This window comes from Talpa europaea (genome assembly GCF_964194135.1).
Source record: "Talpa europaea genome assembly, chromosome: 13".
Classification (NCBI taxonomy): Eukaryota; Metazoa; Chordata; class Mammalia; order Eulipotyphla; family Talpidae; genus Talpa; species Talpa europaea.
The window spans coordinates 81564832-81584947 of NC_140080.1; the positions used below are offsets into that span (position 1 = coordinate 81564832).

General features: G+C 39.0%; 1 protein-coding gene across 13 annotated transcripts in view; it reads right to left on the minus strand.

Moving 5' to 3' along the window:
- DYM (dymeclin) overlaps positions 1-17180 on the minus strand; it is a gene marked incomplete at both ends in the record, with an annotated part of 301077 nt that extends 283897 nt beyond the window's left edge. For all 13 annotated transcript variants that reach the window (XM_084252050.1, XM_084252049.1, XM_084252048.1 and 10 more), the window contains one exon: positions 17041-17180. In XM_084252050.1, the coding sequence (XP_084108176.1) occupies positions 17041-17180 (140 nt within the window). The remainder of the gene's footprint in view (positions 1-17040) is intronic.
- Between the last annotated feature and the right edge of the window lie 2936 nt (positions 17181-20116).

A 20116-nucleotide genomic window follows, 5' to 3' on the forward strand; every position in this document is an offset into this window, starting at 1 on the left:
GCACCCTTGCCACCACTTCCTTAACAATCACCATCTTTGGTCAAAAACATCTTTAGTGCCAGGTTTCTAAATGCCGTGGGAACAGGAAAACGGTCTCATTTACCTATGTATTCCCCACTAAGCCTGGTACAGTGGCTCAGTGAGAAGAAAAACACTTGGCAATTACCTATTAAATAAAGGATTCAAGAGCTCTGGTGTTACAGTATTCCTGCAATTTCTGCACTTTGAAGCATTACTTATTTCTACAAAGGAAATCAGCCAGGCACACCCCTGCCAAAAGCAACACACTGATTGTTATAATAGAATTCCTTCCCTCCCATCCCTCCATCCTCCAATTTTCTAAACTTCTTGGAACATTTCAAGAATAATCTTCTTTCCCATTTGCTTGATTTAGAGCTAAAATGAGGTGGTAAGCAACTGGGGTGGTTGGTAACTGTTGCTGCGTGTTATAGGCATCTATGCACAGTACTGTTTTAGTTAAACAAATGAGCTCAGATGTTCTGGCAGCAGGCGACTAACAAATCATCATTTGCAGTAAATAAAAGTAAAATGGGACAGCAAAATATGCCAGTGTTTCCAAGACAATTACAATTAGAAACCGAGTGTTATTTCTGAAGGCAGATTTGGGGCACTGGCAGCCTGTAAAAAAGGGGGGCAAAAAAGAGCAATCAAATACTTGTAGTGATAGAGAGTAAATAAACTGGTACCACAGAGTACTTTAAGCTTACTGTATATATAAACTCCACAACCTTGGGTCAATTTTTGAAATGTCAGTAACAGGAGATTAGGGATGAATATTTAAAAACTAGTAATTTCTTTAAAAATGAACTAAACTCTAAATAGACCACCATCCTGGTCCAATGACCAGGAGTGGCTCTGTCTGAAGTTATCTTCTCGGGGTCTGACCACTACATCATTCCGGCAGCAATATTCACAGTCACAGGAATCTCAGATTTGCTGGTGACACTCCAATGATACCCACAGGACTGGACAGTTACACCCCACAATCGCACACACACACACAAGAAAATCTGAGACCAGTCTAGGGTTTCCACTTTTTTTTTTTTTAAGAATTATTTATTTATACAAGAACTGGGGTACAGGCCAGATGCACGGGAGGGTGAAAGGATTCACCAGAGACAGAGAAGAACAGAACAGGCAGACTGACAAAATACACTGCTGAGGGGAGCAGTGGGCGAGACAGGAGAGGTCTGCTGCGCCATGTGGGATTCTCACCAGCCGGCCGGGATTGAACCTGTGCTGCAGAGGCTGCGGACAGCTTCACAGTGCGGCACTCAACCACCTGCACCACCAGGGAGGCTCGGTTTCCACATTTTTAAGAACCTTCATTGGTCTTCCCAAAAGATTAATTCAGCAAGGAAGTGGCTATTAAAATTTTCACAACTTTCGGGAAGTTCTTAAACATTACTAACTCCCATTTCTGGTCTCTGCTAATTTTGGTCCCTTTCTTACTTTGATTTCATGAAGAGAATTTCTCTAGAGAGAGAACCCCAACCTCATCTCCTTCACCTGCTTCTTGAGAGCTCCCAAGAAAAATTTCCAAAAGAATATCAATAATACAGCTGAATTCTTTCTAACTTATGTCTCATATAATCAATGATATCTATGCAAACTCCATTAAATGCACCAACATACATCAGGACAAAAATAATTAATTGGGGAGGGTAGACAGCAGAGAAGACTGGCAAGGTAAAACAGAAAAAGAACCTTAATGTTATGTTAAGAAATTTGGATTTTATCATATATAAAATGGGAAGCCATTAAGAACAGAATCAAAAATACATGCTAAGGGAACTCTCATAGCAGCAGCAAGGGATCCCAGATATATTGGGTAAATGCCTGAACAGGGCTACAACCATCTTGAGATCTGTAGCAAAAAAAAATAAAAAGATAATATGAATGATGATGTGCTACCTCTGGTGGTGGTACACACGATAAGAGCTATCCATAATCATGACTCACAACAGCCACTGTAATTGACCAATGCTTCCAAGCATTTGGCCAGCAAACTTGGATAAATCACTAACTTCACTAAAGCAGTCAAGTCAATTTTAATCTTTAAAATTCTAGCTTATTTCCACTAAGATAACATATCAAGTTAGAACACGAGGAAGAAATGTCAACAGTAAGAATATGGACTATCTCTAGATTCACAGTCAAATCCTACTTTCAAAATTTAAACACCAAATGTACTGCCTCTGGACTGAATCACTACTAGCAACTAACAAACTCACTCACAGCCATCATGGATTTCCAGTTATATGACCTGTTAGTTAAAACAATGTAACACCCCTAACACAATGAGGACAGTACAGATTTTGAAGCCACATAAATTCCAGTCTCCTCATTGCTGTTGGTATGACCTAGCCATGACACTCAATGTGAGAGTCTCAGTTTCCTCATCTATAAGATGGAGGCAAGGAAGTTACCGTCTCACAGGGTAGTTGTGAGGCAATACATGAAAAGTGTCCAGCATATAACTCCATAAATGTGGGTTCCCTAATCCCCCAACAACAATAAAACAAAACCACAAGTATTAAGCTGTCAAATTTGCATATGTTTATTCCTTAATATATCTTACAAGTAATTTCAGTGTTCCCCTGTGGAGCAAAGGGAAGTTATAAAACATAATGCAGTAATTTTTTGGAAGTAGTTTTACATTTTGAAATAGTATCAAAACAGCTGTGTCAAACAACTATAGGTGATCTGCTTTGATTTTGTTTACATTAATGTTTTATGGCAATAAAACAATGAATAGCAAAGGATCAGTATTCCTTATTCACTCAGCAAAACCTCTTGGTATTGAGTAACTTTTAATAAGAGGCTTAGAAAAACTCAAATTTGGGTAATTTTTCTTTTTTAGAAGAATGTTTTTCATATTGTATTATTGTAAAAATGAATCATGAGGTAATGATTCACCAATGAGGTAATACACACTTATCAAGAACTGCTAAAAATTTTAAAGTAACATCATCAAATACTGGCAAAGGCACAGAGAAACTTGATCTTTACATACAATCTAACATACGTTTCTGTGGGAAATGTAAAATGATACAACCACTTTGGAAAACAGCTTGGCAGCGTCACATAAATAGGCACTCACAATACAACCCAGCCATTGCACTCTTCAACATTTATCTCAAAGAAATAAAAACTGATGTTCTCACAAAAACCTGCACACACGTGTTCAGAGCAGCTTTATTCATTATAGCCAAAAACTGGAAACAATCCCAAATTCCTTCAATGGGTCCTCATTTAAAGCACAATGCATACCCAACACAGAACATTACTAGCAATAAAAAGGAAGGAACTACTGATACCCTCAACAACTTCAATAGATGAAGGAAACTATGCTGAGTGAAAAAAAAAATCTCAAAACATACATAAGGAATTATTATCACTTATATAACTTTTTTTAAATAACAAAATTACAGAGATGGAAAACTGACTCACAGTTGCCAGGAGTTAGAGATGGGGAGGGGGAGAGAATGGATGTGGCAATAAAGGGGAAGCAAGAGACAGTCTTGTTGGGATGAAAGTTATGTATCTTAGCAATTATCTACCATAAACACTGCCTGGGACATCTGTACATATGTCCTTCTATATAGATTTTTGAACTCTTCCATTATCTCCTTAGCACAAATTCTAGAATGAAATTGCTAAGTCAATGAACATTTCTGTTCTACTGAATACTGCAACATTCCAGGAAAATGTAACCAGTTACTTACTCTTCCTACTAAAAGTACCTAACTGTAGCCTGTAAACTCACACATTCCTAGATTCACAAACTCAGACCTTTTGTGACCAAATCTAGTGATTCTTACACTCTGACAACCATGTATTGACAGTCAGCAAGAATAAGAATATAATATCCCAGAGAGGAACTCAAAGGATGCAACATCTACCTAGCAAATTAAGATCCTACCACTATAAATTTAAAACAGTCTATCCACCACTGCCTGAATTCTTTCACTGTACCAAGCAATCAATTTTGTATTAAATAATGTAAGAGGGGCACACCAAGAACAACTGTACAAAGAGCGTAAAACTTCTTTGGAGCTACAATCTTCTCACGGCAATCCTCTGACAGGACGGACAATTCTGATCTTAGTGTTCAGTTATGACAGAAGAAGAAAATATTTAGCAAACACTATGTTTTAAAAAAAAAAAAAAGTGGGTAATATTTTTCATTATAACGATAGAGCAATCAGCCTCATGGTCAGAAAAGGCTTCCAAATGCCATCAGCCACAACTCATGAGGTGACAGGAGAAGAGAAACAACCCTGGCTTTGATGGTTAGAACTGCTCTCCACCACATCCTCAGGGAGACCCTGCTATTAGTTCATTCATGAAAGAATAAAAAGACCTGAGCTCAGTGTTACAGCATGCATCCCTCATTCATCAACAGAGCAGCACTGTTAGATGGAGAGCAGTTTTCCAAAATGGACAAATAAACAAGAACAAACATTTGTTGGTAAGGAAAAAAAGGCTAATTTCATATAAAGCCTGCGGTTCAAGAATTCAAGTTTCCATAACCAAAAAAAAATTTAAAATGGGTCATCTAAAAACTAAACACCTATTTCTGGCCATTGTCACACATGAAAGTATATGAGTTATTTACAATATTTTAGTCAACTGGTGTGACCGCTCACATAGGTTACAGCTGGCAAGTAAAATACTCACCACTCCAGTTAACGGAAGCAGCACACTTAAGCTGATATCTGGTGACCTGTGACCTACATCATGGAGCCAATGAACAGTGCCAGAAGGAATTGTTTGTGGTCCTTCAGCAATTTCCACCATCCAATGTTTTTGTTTTTGTTTTTTTTCATTTTTCAACTCTTTTCTGCCAAACCATCTGTCCCTTTCTTCCTCATCTGTCCACACTTTGGATTTTTAAGTAACATAAGAGGTACCACCAGACACTGCCAGGCATGGTATTGGCCCTTGGTTATTAAAACTTTTTTTTTTTAAAGGTTGAATAATACATAATGTTATAAAAGAATTTACAACTGGTTGTAGAACACTGCAACCTAAAAATGAAGGCTTGTTAGCATATTCTTAAATATAGACCTGTTTGGGTTCCCACAGAAAATTAATTTTTAAAGAAGTTTTAACTACAGAGAAAAACAATTTATTTCTTAAAACTAAAAATTGCAACTACATATATATTTAGCAAAACTTTATGTAGAATTTGGGGTTGTCTGGCTAAAATAAAGTTGAAACTAACTTTATGTTATATGTTAAAGAAAGTCTTCCAACAAGGGAAGAAGAGATTTGGGGGAAAGTATTGCTTAGCAGCCACAAAAGGAATGTGTTTATAGAGACTTTAGCATATTCATTGGTGCTATGCAAATAAATTTGCCGGTTAGAAGTAACTCACTGTTGTATATAGTCCTATATACTATTCAAAGTTCTCTCACCTTGATGATTTTTTATTTCTTTTAAAGCCCCCAAGAAGTTAACAGAGAAAGCAAGAGTAACTTCATATGTATAAGTGATAGAAACAGGGAGAGAAGCTAACTTAATTTGTCCAGGGTCACAATACAAGAATAAACATAGATCTAACTTCTAGCTATACGCTCTTTCAATATGAATATTATTTTAGCTATTGTTTTATTAAAGTAAACTCATGCACATCAATCTAAAACAGAACCACTATTAACCATTAAAAAATTACATCTATCCTGCAATTACAATCATGTAAAATCAGGAGAGATAAAGAACTGGAAGAAAACAGGAAAGTTTAAATCTAATGAGGAAAGTGGTAAGATGACAGAAGACCTTTTTTTTTAAGATTTATTTATTTATGCATACAAGAGCTGAGGTACAGGCCAGAGATGCGGGGGGCAGGGGAGAGGATCCACCAGAGACAGAGTGGGGAACAGAACAGAGAGACTGACTGAAATACACTGCTGAGGGGAGCAGCTGGCGAGACAGGAGAAGTCTGCCTTGCCATGTGGGTTGCTCCTTGGCCAACCAGGGATCGAACTCATGCTGCAAAGGCTGCAGATTGCTTGGTAGTGAGGTGCTTAACCCCTTGTGCCACCAGGGAGGCCCAGATGACAGAAGACTTTTACAGCTGCTATAATATCATAACCTGTAGTTTGGTCAAGAAGTTAAATGGTTAAATTATATACTGCCTATTTCACAGTTTCTGAAATTTAGCCTAGTTTTATTTTACTTTAAGCACATCAATCTCATATGTGAATCTCAGCAATGAAAGGTGATATACTCATAGTTCATTAGTTCAAATCTTTTAATAAAAAGCAGATGGGCAGAAAGCTGTTGGGGGAATTACAGATAGATTCCTGAACACGGATCTGCTGAACAATCAAAGTAACTCTAAGAGTCATAAAATAAACACTGAAAAATACTTAAATCCCTTATATTGAAAATTCTGCCCTAAAATGATTTCCTACTTGACATTTTATATTAATTATGCCACTTTTAGCCCAAAACATAATCTGACGGATTATATAACGTTTGTCAATTTAAAACACGACTTGAGTAAATCAACAAGTAGCCATTCAGAAAAGTATGGAAGCAATTCTGAAGACTTTTTCCCCTTACCTTAGCAAAGAGAGAATTACAGAAATCATTCACAAAACTAACTAGAATCAGCCCATTCAGTGGTTAAACTGTGGAAATGTAAATGTTTTAAAAGGGCCTATTCATAGGAAATAGTCAAAGGATAAAAACTGCACATATAAATTTATCATAGCAGTTTTTAATGCACCAAGCCAAACCAAAAAGGTCTTTCTATTCATGTGATTCATAGACAAATCTATATGCTGTCACTCAACGACCAAAAAAAAGAACTATTAGAAATGTCAAAATTTCACCATCTACCATGGAAGATAATGGTGCATGCATTTACTCAAGAAAGTAACAAAAAAAGATTTAAAAATTTGGATTTCAATGACAGTGAGAAAAGAAATGAAGCTGTACATTTGGAATAAAATTTACATGCCCCCTCTGTGTGATATTTTAAACGATACTAGTTTTATTTTCCCTGATTTAAACTTTTAGTTTAAGGAAGTGATCACCCCTTGGCAAACTCAAACATCTTCCAAAGTGATTTTGCATAGAAAGGAATAAATGAAAGAACAGGAAATGAAAGTCTTAAGATGTAAAAACTGAACTTCTTTTGGCCCCTCAATTTGAGAAAATAAAGATGCCAAGAAGTCTCAAATTATTTATTCCCTTAAGTAAACTAGTCTAGTACACTATTTTGATCATGGTTCAAGTAAATCAATGATGAAAGAAATCAGAAGAGAGTTAGGCGACAGTTTTAGGAGCTGTCCCGGGCCCACCTCAATGGCAGAGCAGATTGTTTCAACCTGAAAAGTTCTATTAAAATTTACATAAAGTGTGCCAAAGAGAATAAAAATATAGAAGCAGAGACAGGCATCAAAGATTCAAAAATAATAATAATAATTTTACAATCACTAAATTGTTTTTGTCTATTAAAAACCTGTGACCTAACTCAATAAAATTCTTGTTTCCTGTTTCTCAACTAAGGAAACAGATCAAGGGACTCAGATCATTACAACAACTTCCCTTAAACATAGAAGACACACTCCACTTAAGGTGAGGTTAAAATTCTGGACAGATTATCCAGCAGCTATGGGTACATAATTGTAAATAATGTAACTATTATATTTAACTTAGATAATGGCTCTCAAAGTATAGTACCTATGATTATGATCTAATGCTTTAAAAATGTTTGAAAACATGAATATATAATATGCTGATTCTTTTCTCAAAGTTTATCATCTAGTTTGATGTTTAGCTCTTTTGCCATTATTTAATGGCTTGGTTTGTGATTAGTCTATGATTCCAAATACAGATTTTATAGCATAATAGCTGAAAAAATTCATCTCTGGAGCTACAATGCTAACATTGTTGAAATCTGGTCCCCACTAGGTGCTAGACATCCTCCCTAGGCCTCTATTTTCTCAGATGAAGAAATAATAGCACCTACCTCATAAACCTGCTATCAGAACTAAACAAGGAAATGCACCTAAGGCAGAGTCCAGCAGCTCGCACGCAATCAGTGCCCAACAACTGCTAAGTTACCAACTGCTAAGTTTACCTGAGTCAAGATTGATGACTGAATAAACATATATTTGATAATGCAAGAGCAACGCCTGAAAGAAAAATCAGAGTGGTAACTGGAACCTAACAATGCTAAAAAGAAATGGAGACCATTTTAAAGATTTTACAAGAAAGTACAATACATTGAAGTTTTAAAAATATTATGTGATGCAGTGTATACATACAATGAATAGCAGCCTAAAAAAGAAGGAAATTCTGATACCTGCCACAACATGGTTGAACCTTGAAAGCATTATTCTAAGTGAAATAAGCCAGACACAAAAGATCAAACTTTGTATGATATAAGTGTACATGGGTACTTGTACATGTACATGTACTTAGAATAGGCAAATTCATAGACAGGAAATAGAATGATGGTTGCAGGGGCTGGTGGAAAGGGAAATAGGGAGTTATGTAATGAGTACATTGTTTCTCTTTGAGACTGGTAATGGTTGTAGGACATTATAAATGTATTTAATGACAGTGAATAATACTCTTAAAAATGGCTACAGTGGAAAATTTTATGTTATGTATACTGTACCACAATACAGCAAACCATGTAAGTAAAATCTTACCATACTGTAAGACAGTTACTAATTTATAGCAGACTGACTCCATTCTAAAAACTGACATTAAAACTCATTCATTTTGGGCCTCCCTGGTGGCTCAGCAGTTGAGCACTGGGTTGCGAAGCTGCCCGTGGCCTCTGCAACGCCGGTTCGACCCCCGGCTGCTCCCCGGCCACCAGAAGAGGGTCCCACATGGTGCGCAGACCTCTCCTGCCACCCACTGCTCCCCTCAACAGTGTACTTCGGTCCTTCTGCCTGTTCTGCTCCCCACTCTGCTCTGGTGAATTCTCTCACCCTCCCGCGCTTCTGACTGTACCCAGTGCTTGTATAAATAAATTAATTAATTTTAAAAAAAAAAACTCATTCATCTCAGGCCTCCCTGGGGGTGCAGGGGGTTGATCATCGCACTACGAAGCGATCCACAGGCTCTGCAGCATGAGTTCAATCCCTGGCTGGCCAGGGAGCAACCCACATGGTGCAGCAGACCTCTCCTGTCTCATCCGCTGCTCCCCTCAGCAGTGTATTTCAGTCGGTCTGCCTGTTCTGTTCCCCACTCTGTCTCTGTTGAGTCCTCTCACCCCCTGCATCTCTGGCCTGTACCCCAGCTCTTGTATGCATAAATAAATAAATCTTTTTTTTTTAAGATTTATTTATTTATTTATACAAGCATTGGGTACAGTCAGAAGCGCGGGAGGATGAGAGAATTCACCAGAGCCAGAGCAGGGAGCAGAGCGGGCAAAAGGACCAAAGTACACTGTTGAGGGGAGCAGCGGGCAGCAGGAGAGGTCTGCGCGCCATGCGGGACCCTCCTCTAGTGGCCGGGGAGCATCCGGGGATCGAACCGGCGCTGCAGAGGCTGTGGGTAGCTTCGCAACCCTGCACTCAACCTCTGCACCACCGGGGAGGCCCAATAAATAAATCTTTAAAAAAAAAAAACCTCATTCATCTCTAGAATACAATGTGAACAATCTTCAACCTGGTCAAAAGTCCTCTATGCTTTGTTTCCTTGCTTGCAGTCCTGTCATATTGACCTCTTTTTCGATTCCACTGACATGTAGAACTGATTCCTGCTTCAGGTCTGTTAGACTTGTTGGCCCCTCTACTTAGAACACTCTTTCCCCAGAACATGCATGTCTCACTCCCTGATTTTGTGAAAGTCTTCACTTGAATGCTGGTTCCCCAGAGACTCTATCTAAAGAAATCTCCTGAATGTACTGCTGTCATTCTGTTACTCCACACAACCTCACTCTGTTTTATTTTTCTTTGTTGCACTTGACATTTTCAGAAACGATAATATTATACTTTTTTTTTTTTTCATTTTTTTTTTAAGCTTTTTTACTGCCCATCTCCTCCACTGAAACTCAGATTGCATGGGCAAAGACCTTGTCCCTCATGCTCATTTTAAGATCGTCAGACTGGAAAAACTGTGCCTGGTAATGGGAGGCATTCAATGAGTACCTGAGGTTTGGTGGGGGTGTAAATAAATTTTTTAAATCATATTTAAAGGGAATATTTGAAAAGGAAATATATAATAAAAAGGAAATATCACATATATTTTTTGAAGTTACATAAGGGTAATACCATACAATCTCATATTTGTGGGGAGAAAAACTGATAAAAATACACATCAGGGGCCTCCCTGGTGCCACAAGGGGTTAAAACGCAACCTATGAAGCTGTCCGCAGCCTCTGCAGCACAAGTTCGATTTCGCGGCCAGCCAGTGAGAAACCCACATGGCATAGCAGACCTCTAGGGACTCACCCACTGCTCCCCTCAGCAGTGTATTTCAGTCAGTCTGCCTGTTCTGTTCCCCACTCTGTCTCTGGTGGATCCTCTCACCCCCCACACCTCTGGCCTGTACTCCAGCTCTTACATGCATAAATAAATAAATCTTTAAAAAAAATACACATGTCTGGGCCTCCATGGTGGCGCAAGGGGTTAAATATCGCACTATGAAGCAATCTGCAGCCTTTGCAGCACGAGTTCAATCCCCGGCCAGGAAGCAACCCACACAGCGCAGCAGACCGACCTCTCCTGTCTAGCCCACTGCTCTCCTCAGCAATGTATTTCACTCAGTCCGCCTGTTCTGTTCCCCACTCTGTCTCTGGTGAATCCTCTCACCCTCCGCATCTCTGGTCCGTAACCCTGCTCTTGTATGCATAAATAAATAAATCTTTAAAAAAAAATACACATGTCTATTGACAGGTATATGTAACTTAAAAAGTACAGAAATATAGCAAAATATAAATAATGGTTATCACTATGTGACAGGAACACATTGGCTATTTTCCACTTGTTTCTGTATTTTCTAGCTTTTCAACAATGTAAGATTACTGTGTAATTTTTAAAAAACTACTTTTAAAATCCAGCAAATTGACTACTATAAACTTCATTTATACAACTAGGGACATGCACAAAGCCTTGGCTATAAGGCAGTGTGCCACAGATTTAGACACAATTATGAAAAATAAAAAACAATGAAAGTGTTCAACATTAAATAAGTGATGAACATCCATAAGACAGAATATTCTACAAACACTTAAAATTATATCACAGGACAACACTGACATGAGGGAAATTAAGAAACAATGTGTATAGAACAAATGTAAACATTTCTGAGAGAACTGAAAGAATATACACCAAAAAGGCTAACAGTAGCTACTCCTGACATTAATTTTATTTTTGTCTTCTTAGTGCTTTTGGGTATTTAAGGTAATTTAAAAAAAAATGTGTTACATTGGTACTCAGAAAAATGAGTTTAAATGACTTGGACTGTGCCAAAAGCTACCTTCTTGCCTTATTTGAGCACCATCTAGTGCTCAGTATACATAATACAATTTTTACAATGCAGTAAAGATTTCTAAAAAATACCCTTTATAAAGTAAACATTGTATAAACACAAATATTAAACGCACAAGTTTGTCACTGCATAAAGACAAATATTACCATACTCAGGATCCACTTAATGTTTAAGACAGCTGAACAATCAGATCAAAAGAGTCAGTATTTTCAATCGCCAGAATAAAGCAAACATCAGAAAACTGGTTAAATTTCTGCTGCTAATTTTAATCCTTCAAATAACTTGAATTAACCCTCAAATAACTTGAACTAACCCTCAAAACCAAGACTTGTTTTTCTTTTAATTAATGTGTTTTTACTCCATGAAAGAAGAGGAAAGTGCAATGTTTTTGATTCATTATAGTAGCTCATCCTCCTCACAAACCTGCGTAGTAGGTATTATTTCCACTTCATAAAAGCAGCAACAGGCTTAAAGAGATTAAGAAGCCTATCGAAATTCATAAAACTAGTAAGAATGGAGCTGAGAAGCAAGATGACGCCAGTTAGGATCCAAAATCTACACTCACCTACCATGTTTCATTATCAACACTCTTCCCATTTCACCTAAAATCACTGCACCTTTTGGCAAAAACATTTTCCCTTCTTTAAAAGTATACAAAAGCTGTAGTCTCCCTGGTGGCGCAAGGGAGTACTATGAAGCTATCTGCAGCCTCTGCAGCACATGTTCGATCCCTGGTCAGGGAGCTGCCCATATGGCACAGCACACCTCTCCTGTCTCATCCTCTGCTCCCCTCAGGAGTGTATTGCAATAGATCTGCCTGTTTCACTCCCCACTCTGTCTCTGGTGAATCCTCTCACCTCTTGTACCTCTGGCCTATATCCCAGTTCTTGTACACATAAATAAATAAATCTTAAAAAAAATAAAAGTACACAAGCTTTCATTACATTGCTCAGCACTGCTCCCAAATCTAGAACTCTAAGCTCATTAAGTATTAACACAAATCAAGTCTCAACTTAAAACTGAACTTTTAAAATATCTTAGTCTATATAATGTTCTGCTCACTGAATATGTCACTTCTAAGAAGATATAGGACTTTCTGTTAATTCCATAGAAATTCAGCCCTTCATCACATGATGATCACTGCCTCACAACTGCTTTTCCTGACCTCGTTTCTCTCCTTTCCTGCTCTTTCGTATCTGCCACGCCACTTAAAAAGTAATCTCCCGAGGGCCTCCCCGGTGGCGCAAAGGTTGAGCGCTGGGTTGCAAAGCTGCCCGCGGCCTCTGCGGCGCTGGTTCGATCCCCGGCTGCTCCCCGGCCACCAGAGGAGGGTCCCACATGGCGCGCAGACCTCTCCTGCCGCCCGCTGCTCCCCTCAGCAGTGTACTTCGGTCCTTCTGCCTGCTCTGCTCCCTGCTCTGGCTCTGGTGAATTCTCTCACCCTCCCGCGCTTCTGACTGTACCCAGTGCATGTATAAACAAACAAACAAATAAATAAAACATGCCTCTATTAAAAAAAAAAAAAAAAGTAATCTCCCGAGAGGCCTCCCTGGTGGCGCAAGGGGTTAAGGCACAGCACTGTGAAGGTGTTGGTGGCCACTGCAGCACAAGCTAGATCCCCAGCCAGGGAGCAACCCACATGGCGCAGACCTCTCCTGTCTCGCCCGCTGCTCCCGTCAGCAGTGTATTTCTGTCAATTTGCCTGTTCTGTTCCCCACTCTCTGGTGAATCCTCTCACCCCCCACACCTCTGGCCTGTACCCCAGTTCTTGCATGCATAAATAAAAAAATTTTTTTTTAAAAAGTAATCTCCCGAAAACAAAGCTTTTATCAAATTCACTCAAGAACCCAGAGAGGAGATTCTTGATGACAACGATTTTAATCCTCCGCTTTCTAACAGGCATGCCAAAAATGAGCAACGCTTGGAGAGATTTTGATTTGCCCATTCAGCCCTCTGTGGTCATAACCTCCACACCATTCAGAGCCTCCATGTCACTAAACCTAAACAATCTTACAAGTTTCCCATGAAATAGGTTGAGATGCACTTTCAATCTCCCTCAAATCCATTCCCAACCTATTTCACTTATTTCTCATGCCCTGTAACACAAACTGGAAGGATTAACAGAAGTCACTTGATCTTATTTTATTCACAGGACAAGAATCCCTTCCACCCATATGGATAAGGTTAGTCATTACCACATTATTTATAATAGCCAAACACTGGAAGCAATCCAAAAGGTAAACATAAATGGCTATATTAATCTTGGTATAATCAGTGATATGCCATGCCCCCATCAAAAAGAACAAGCAAGTTAATATATATAAGGTTTGCTGAGATATAATCAGTGAAAAAAAAATACAAAGTGTATTGGTGTGAATAATATGTTATTACTTCTCTAAAATGAGGGAGATGTGTGTGCATATTTGTTTGTATTTGCTTGTGCTATGATCTGAATGTGTCCCTCCAAAATCTGTATGTTTAAATCCTAACCCCCAAAGATGGTACTAGTTCCTTAGGCCTCTGGAGGTGATTAAATCATGAGGGTGGCTCATGAAGGAGCTTAGTACCTTTTTTTAAATTTTTTTAATTTTATATATTTTTTACATCATTTTTCATTTTTGCACAATGTATTTTCATCTTGGTATAGTCCCCACACAATTCCCACCCCACCTTGTTTTGATCCTACTTCCTTCTCTCCCCTCCCCCCATAGTGTGTCTCTGGTTTATAGTTGCTTATTGACTTTGATTTTTACTTTATTATAATTAGTCTTTTTCCTGGTCCCTTATTTAGATTTTCTAAATTCTTGCAATAGGTAAGCTATGGAAACAACCCAAATGCCCAAAAATAGATGACTGCATCAATAAGATGTGGTACATATATACAATGGAATATTACTCAGCAATCAAAAAAGATAAACTCATGCAATTTGCAGCAACAAGGATGCAGTTGGAAGGGATCATGCTCAGCGAAATAAGCCAGAAAGAAAAAGAAAAATACCAGATGGTTTCACTCATAGCAGGAATTTAGAAAAACTTAGTACCTTTTTAAGAGCTGGCTCACCCCTTCCACCACATGAGGACAGAGAAAGATGGAAGACGGCCCTCATACAAGCATGCCGGTGCCATGGCATCAAATTTTCAGTCTCCAGAATTGTGAGCAATAAATTCCTGCCACTTTTGAGCTAGCCAATGGTGACATTTTGTTTTAACAGCCAAGACAAAGACAACATGAAACATCCCTTGAAGACTATTTAAGAAAACTGATTGTCGGTGGCCTCTAAGGAAGAAAACCAGACATATGGGGCACTGAGGTAGACTTTCCACTTTTGTAACCTTTGCATCCTTTGAATATTGAAGCACAAGAATATCTTATCTTTTTAGGCAAAAATAAATTATATTTTTTTAAATTTCATTTAGACACCATGGCTCCTGCATCTATTCCCACCATTCACCAGTGCCAGAGGGCTCCAGCCCACAGACCAGATCCCCGCGATCAGTATTACCCTTTAGGGAGGCTCAGCTCCCACTGGCACATACACACACAACTGCGTGCCCTTCTCGATGCCTTTGTCCATGCTCTCTCCAAATGAGTCTGAATTCTCTCACTCCTGCTTGCACCATTTCTAAATCATCTACCTCCATTAGGACTCTGTTCCCATACCAACCCCTCCAAAATACCTTCCAGAATCCTATACTCCTGACTATCCCACACAGCAGAATACTATAATTGAATTATTTTCTTTAAAAAAAAATGCTGTGTAATAGAGAAGGAATAATTTCTGCTGATGGACAAAACAACTACCACACTGTGATACAATTAGAGTATCAAATAAAATGAAAAGTCCAATAATAAATGTCCTTTCTGTCAAAAATCTTCAATTGGTGGGCCTCGTTGGTGGCACAAGTGATTAAGACACAATCTATGAAGCTAAGAGCAGCCACTGCAGCACGAGTTCAATTCCTGGCCAGGGAGCAACCCACATGGCAAGGCAGACCTCTCCTGACTCGCCCGCTGCTCCTCTCAGCAGTGTATTTCAGTCAGTCTGCCTATTCTGTTCCCCACTCTGTCTCTGGTGAATCCTCTCACCCCCCCACACCTCTGGCCTGTAACCTCATTCTTGTATATGCATAAATAAAAAAAAAAGAAGGAAAGAAAATCTTCAATTGTTTTCCACTGACACTAGCTGAAAGGTGAAATTCCTCACTATTTTTTTACAAGATTCCTCAAATCTCCAAACCTCCTCGCCTCTCCATTTCCCTTCAGCTTCACATACTTGACACGCTCTTCCTCATCCCTGGGCTTTCCTCATGTTACTCATCTACCTGGGCCCGTCTTCCCCCATCCCCAGAGCCCCTTCCTCTTACTCAGAATCAGCTTAGGGTCTTCAATCTACAGGTCAATTTGGGAAGAAATGACATTCCACAAAAGTCTTCTAATCTTTAAACATGGGATGTGGGCCATCCTGGTGATGCAAGGGATTAAGCACCGCACTACGAAGCGGTCCGCAGCCTCTGTAGCATGAGTTCGATCCCCGGTCGGCCAGGCAGCAACCCACATGGCAAGGCAGACCTCTCCTGACTCACTCACTGCTTCCCTCAGTGGTACACTTCGGTCAATATGCCTGTTCTGTTCCCACTGTCTCTGGTGAATCCTCTCACCCCCTGCACCTCTGGCCTGTACCCTAGCTCTTGTATGCATAAATAAATAATTCTTTAAAGAAAATAAAATTTAAAAAAAATAAACATGGGATATAACTCTGTTATGTTTAGTCCACTTCAATGTCCTTCAAAAGCGCACAAATTGTACTGCAGTCTACATAAAAGGAAAAATTATTACGGGAAATAAATGACATACTTTGCCCTTTTTCCTCTAAGTCTTATTACTAAAATATAACCAGTGGTACTTAATCCTTTGCAAGGATTAAGGGGAAATCTGTGGATGCTAAAGCTCAGCTCCAGTTTGATCTCTTCCAACAATCCGCGGACACCTTTACTTTTCCAAGGATCCCCGAAGCAGCAATAAGTAGCCACACATCACACAATATATAACTAATTCATTCTATCACCTAAGTTACAATAAGTTAAACTCCTTTTTGTTTTCTTAAATGAGGTAACAGTGGTTTACAACACTGCATATGATTTAAGGACTCAGTTAAACTTCTGAAGGCCATTCGAAGTACATTTTATAGCCTTGTGGCTTTTCTGCTGGTACATGTATGTCAGATAAAGAGGGTGGGTGGAACAAAATATTTTAAATTTTTTTTTAATAATAATAGTAATAATAAAACAATAAGTGAGCAGGCAACCATAAATAAGAGACATTCTGCAAGGGAGAGGGAGGAAAAGGGATCAAAACAGGGGAGAGAAGAGCACAGGGGACTATGGTAAAGGTTCACGGGTGAACTGGTGGTGGGAATTTTATGGGGACTATACAATGATATAAAAGATACAGATCATAAAAAAATGTAAATAAAATTATTTTAAGTCAGCACACCATACAAGTTTATGTGGTACTCTGTAAGAATTTTCAGTCTCCAAGTAATTTCTTACCTGCTGGTTGGTGCAGGGAAAGAAAATGAGAGAAGCTGATTCCAGAAGGGGTCATTCTCAGAGACAGATTCTGTGCCTGATAACTTCTGTAAATACTCATTTTTAGGAAGATCACCAAGCCTGCTGTTATTTGATCCCATCTTCTAATTTGGTAAATAATTTGTTATTAAACCTTCATTTCCACAATACAACCTATAAGGAATAAAAAGAAATGTCAAATTTATTCAAAGTTCAAAATAATCATTATACTTTTCCTACCCCTGACCTAAATATAAAAACCTGTAAACCTCCTAAAGCAAATCACATCTCTCTTTATCTTTAAATAGATTAGACATTGGAAACAAAGCTACAAAGGGAAAAATGGAACTAAAATCTGTCATGGTCAACACAAACATAAAAGACCAAACCTATACTGTTACTGTAAATTTCAGAAAGGACCCAAGAAAATACCTTAAAGCAAATTCATAGCAATGGTAACTTATTAACAAATAGTTTAAAAATGAAACTAGTTTACAACAAAAGCAATGGTAAAGAAAAACCGAAAAAGGGTGTCACCAATATGCTGAGAAGGGGAGACAGTAAGTAGTTCAAGTAATTGCCATGTGCCAGCTACACTTCAGGGCAAAATGAGGACTAAAATGAGCTATCTGCTTAAAGCGAAAGAGCTCCCAGTTCCAGAGGAATCACATTTTGCATCTCTCATTTTGTTGGGGTGCATACAGTATTTGGTGACATGCCTCTTCTCCAAAACCCTGAGGTTTTTTTGTTGTTTTTTTACAGTAAAAATGATCATACTCAAATTTCTATCCCATTTACAGTATAACAGGCATTAAAACCATGTAAAGGTAGTGAGGAAAATTACCACAGTTGGCAGGTTCTCATCCATGCACTTACAACTACAAGTGAGGACATGATTCAGACTCAGGGTTCAACAACAACAGGGTTTATTTACAAAGGGGAGAGAAGTTGGGGGAGAGGAAAGAGAGGCAGGGCCAGAGGCAGCAGCAATGGTCACGCACAGTTTGAAGCAGAGATCAGATAGATGCCAAGTTCTAGAAAGTCAAAGGTCTCTGCAAAAGTCTCTGCAGAGGTGGCACCACAGAAGTTCGCAACAGCAATCCAAGGCCAGGCAAGGCAGCAATGGACACTGGACCAGACAGCGCCAAAGGCAAGAGCACCAGGGGGTAGTGCCGGACACATCAGAGGCAGGCACCAGTGTTATAACTCTCAGAGACGCTGGGCAGAAAGCCAACAGCAAACACCTTTTTTTTTAACTACTAATCAATTTTTTATGAATTACTTTATTTTTTAATTGTGGTAACATCGGGATTCTCTCCATCATGTACTGCTGTAAAGAAACTTTTTAGTTTCATATAGTCCCATTTGTTTCTGTTCTTTGTTTTCCTTGCTGCTGAAGAGGAATCCACAAAGATGTTCCTGAAGCATATGTTTTGCCTATGTTTTCTTCTATGTATTGTATGGTTTCAGGTCTTATATCCAAATCTTTTATCCATTTTGAATTAGCTTTTTGTGTGGTATAAGATAGTAATCTAGTTTCATTCTTTTACATGAGGCTGTCCATTTTTCTCAGCACCACTTGTTAAAGAGGCTTTCCTTATTCTAGTGTATATTCTTGGCTCCTCTGTCATAGATTAACTGTCCATACAGGTGTGGGTTTCTCTCTAGGCTCTCTATTCTATTCCATCGGTCTCTGTGTCCAAATAGCTCTTTTAGAGCTGCCTAGCACAATGCCAATGGGATCATTTAGCAGGGGATGCCAGAGTCAGAGTTGAAGGTCAGGTCTGCAAAGGAATGGTGCCAGAGGACAGGGACCAGTGTCACAGCTCTACAAAGGTCTTCCCAGGAGAGAGTCCAGACAAATCTGACTGACTTCGTCAAAGCTGGCTAGAGCCTGACTACTCTTCAGGGTGCCCGCCTTTCAAAGCTGATTGGTTCCTTTTTAGTTGTTTGGCACCCATGGGAGCGCCAATCAGACTTGCCCATTTTCAATCCTGTGCTGATTTCATGGCCTATTCGGACAGTATCCCTAAATACCATGTTGAAGAAGTAAGTAAGTGAATGATCAGTATCTTCAGAATTTGCTTTTGGTTACTAAGAGGAAAATTAATAGCTGAGTTAAAAACATGAATAATTATCTTGTTAGTACTTACTATCTTAAAAATCACACTTAACTTAGCTCTAGATATTTTAGCTCCACTTATTCAGAAAAAGTCTCTGAAAATAATAATTTACACTATGTTAAAATTACCATCACAATAAAAGGAAACTATATGTTGGCTCAGTGGCCAAAGGAAACTGAAGTCAAACATATGCATTAGTGACTTTCTTACTTATGTCCCTCCTCATTTCTCAAAGGCATCAAAGTCATGATCAGAATTAGGAAGCATACTTTCAAGTTCTCCGGGAAGTCTGGGACTGGCCTAAGCTGCTTATCTGAGGACATGAGGTTTTCCCAGTGTACATGGACAGTTGGGTCTTCTGAATATAAGTGAGAAATACTGGTCCAGCTTCTTAAATCCTAAACCCAAGGCCATCCTCTACTTTCTTCCTCCCTATTCATGAGGACAGGCAGGCCAGTAACAGCTGTCTCCAACTAAGCCACCATATCAGCCAACTCTATAATTCAGTAAGTGGCAAGGCCAGAATTTAAACCCAGGATGTCTAATTCCAGAGCCCTGGGTCTTGCCACTTTATTATGCTGAGTCTCCAGTGACATCAACAAGTCCTAGGTTCTTCCACAAGACCTACAATTCTACACAGCTTTTAAATCTCTCTCTTTCTTTATATTTCTGTACCTCCTTCATAGAGGAAGTTTCTGCAACCTTGCAGTAAGTTTGACAGTATTCTTATTCCTCGGCTTCCAATCGTTCCATTTCAATTCACTTTGCACACTCCACTACTGTATTTATCAATTCTTAAAGCTTGAAATTCAGTTCAGCATCACAATTAAGAACAAAGGTTCTTAGGGCCTCCCTGGTGGCGCAAGAGGTTAAGCACCGCAAGAGGTTAAGCACCGCACTATGAGGCAATCCACAGACTCTGCAGTACAAATTCG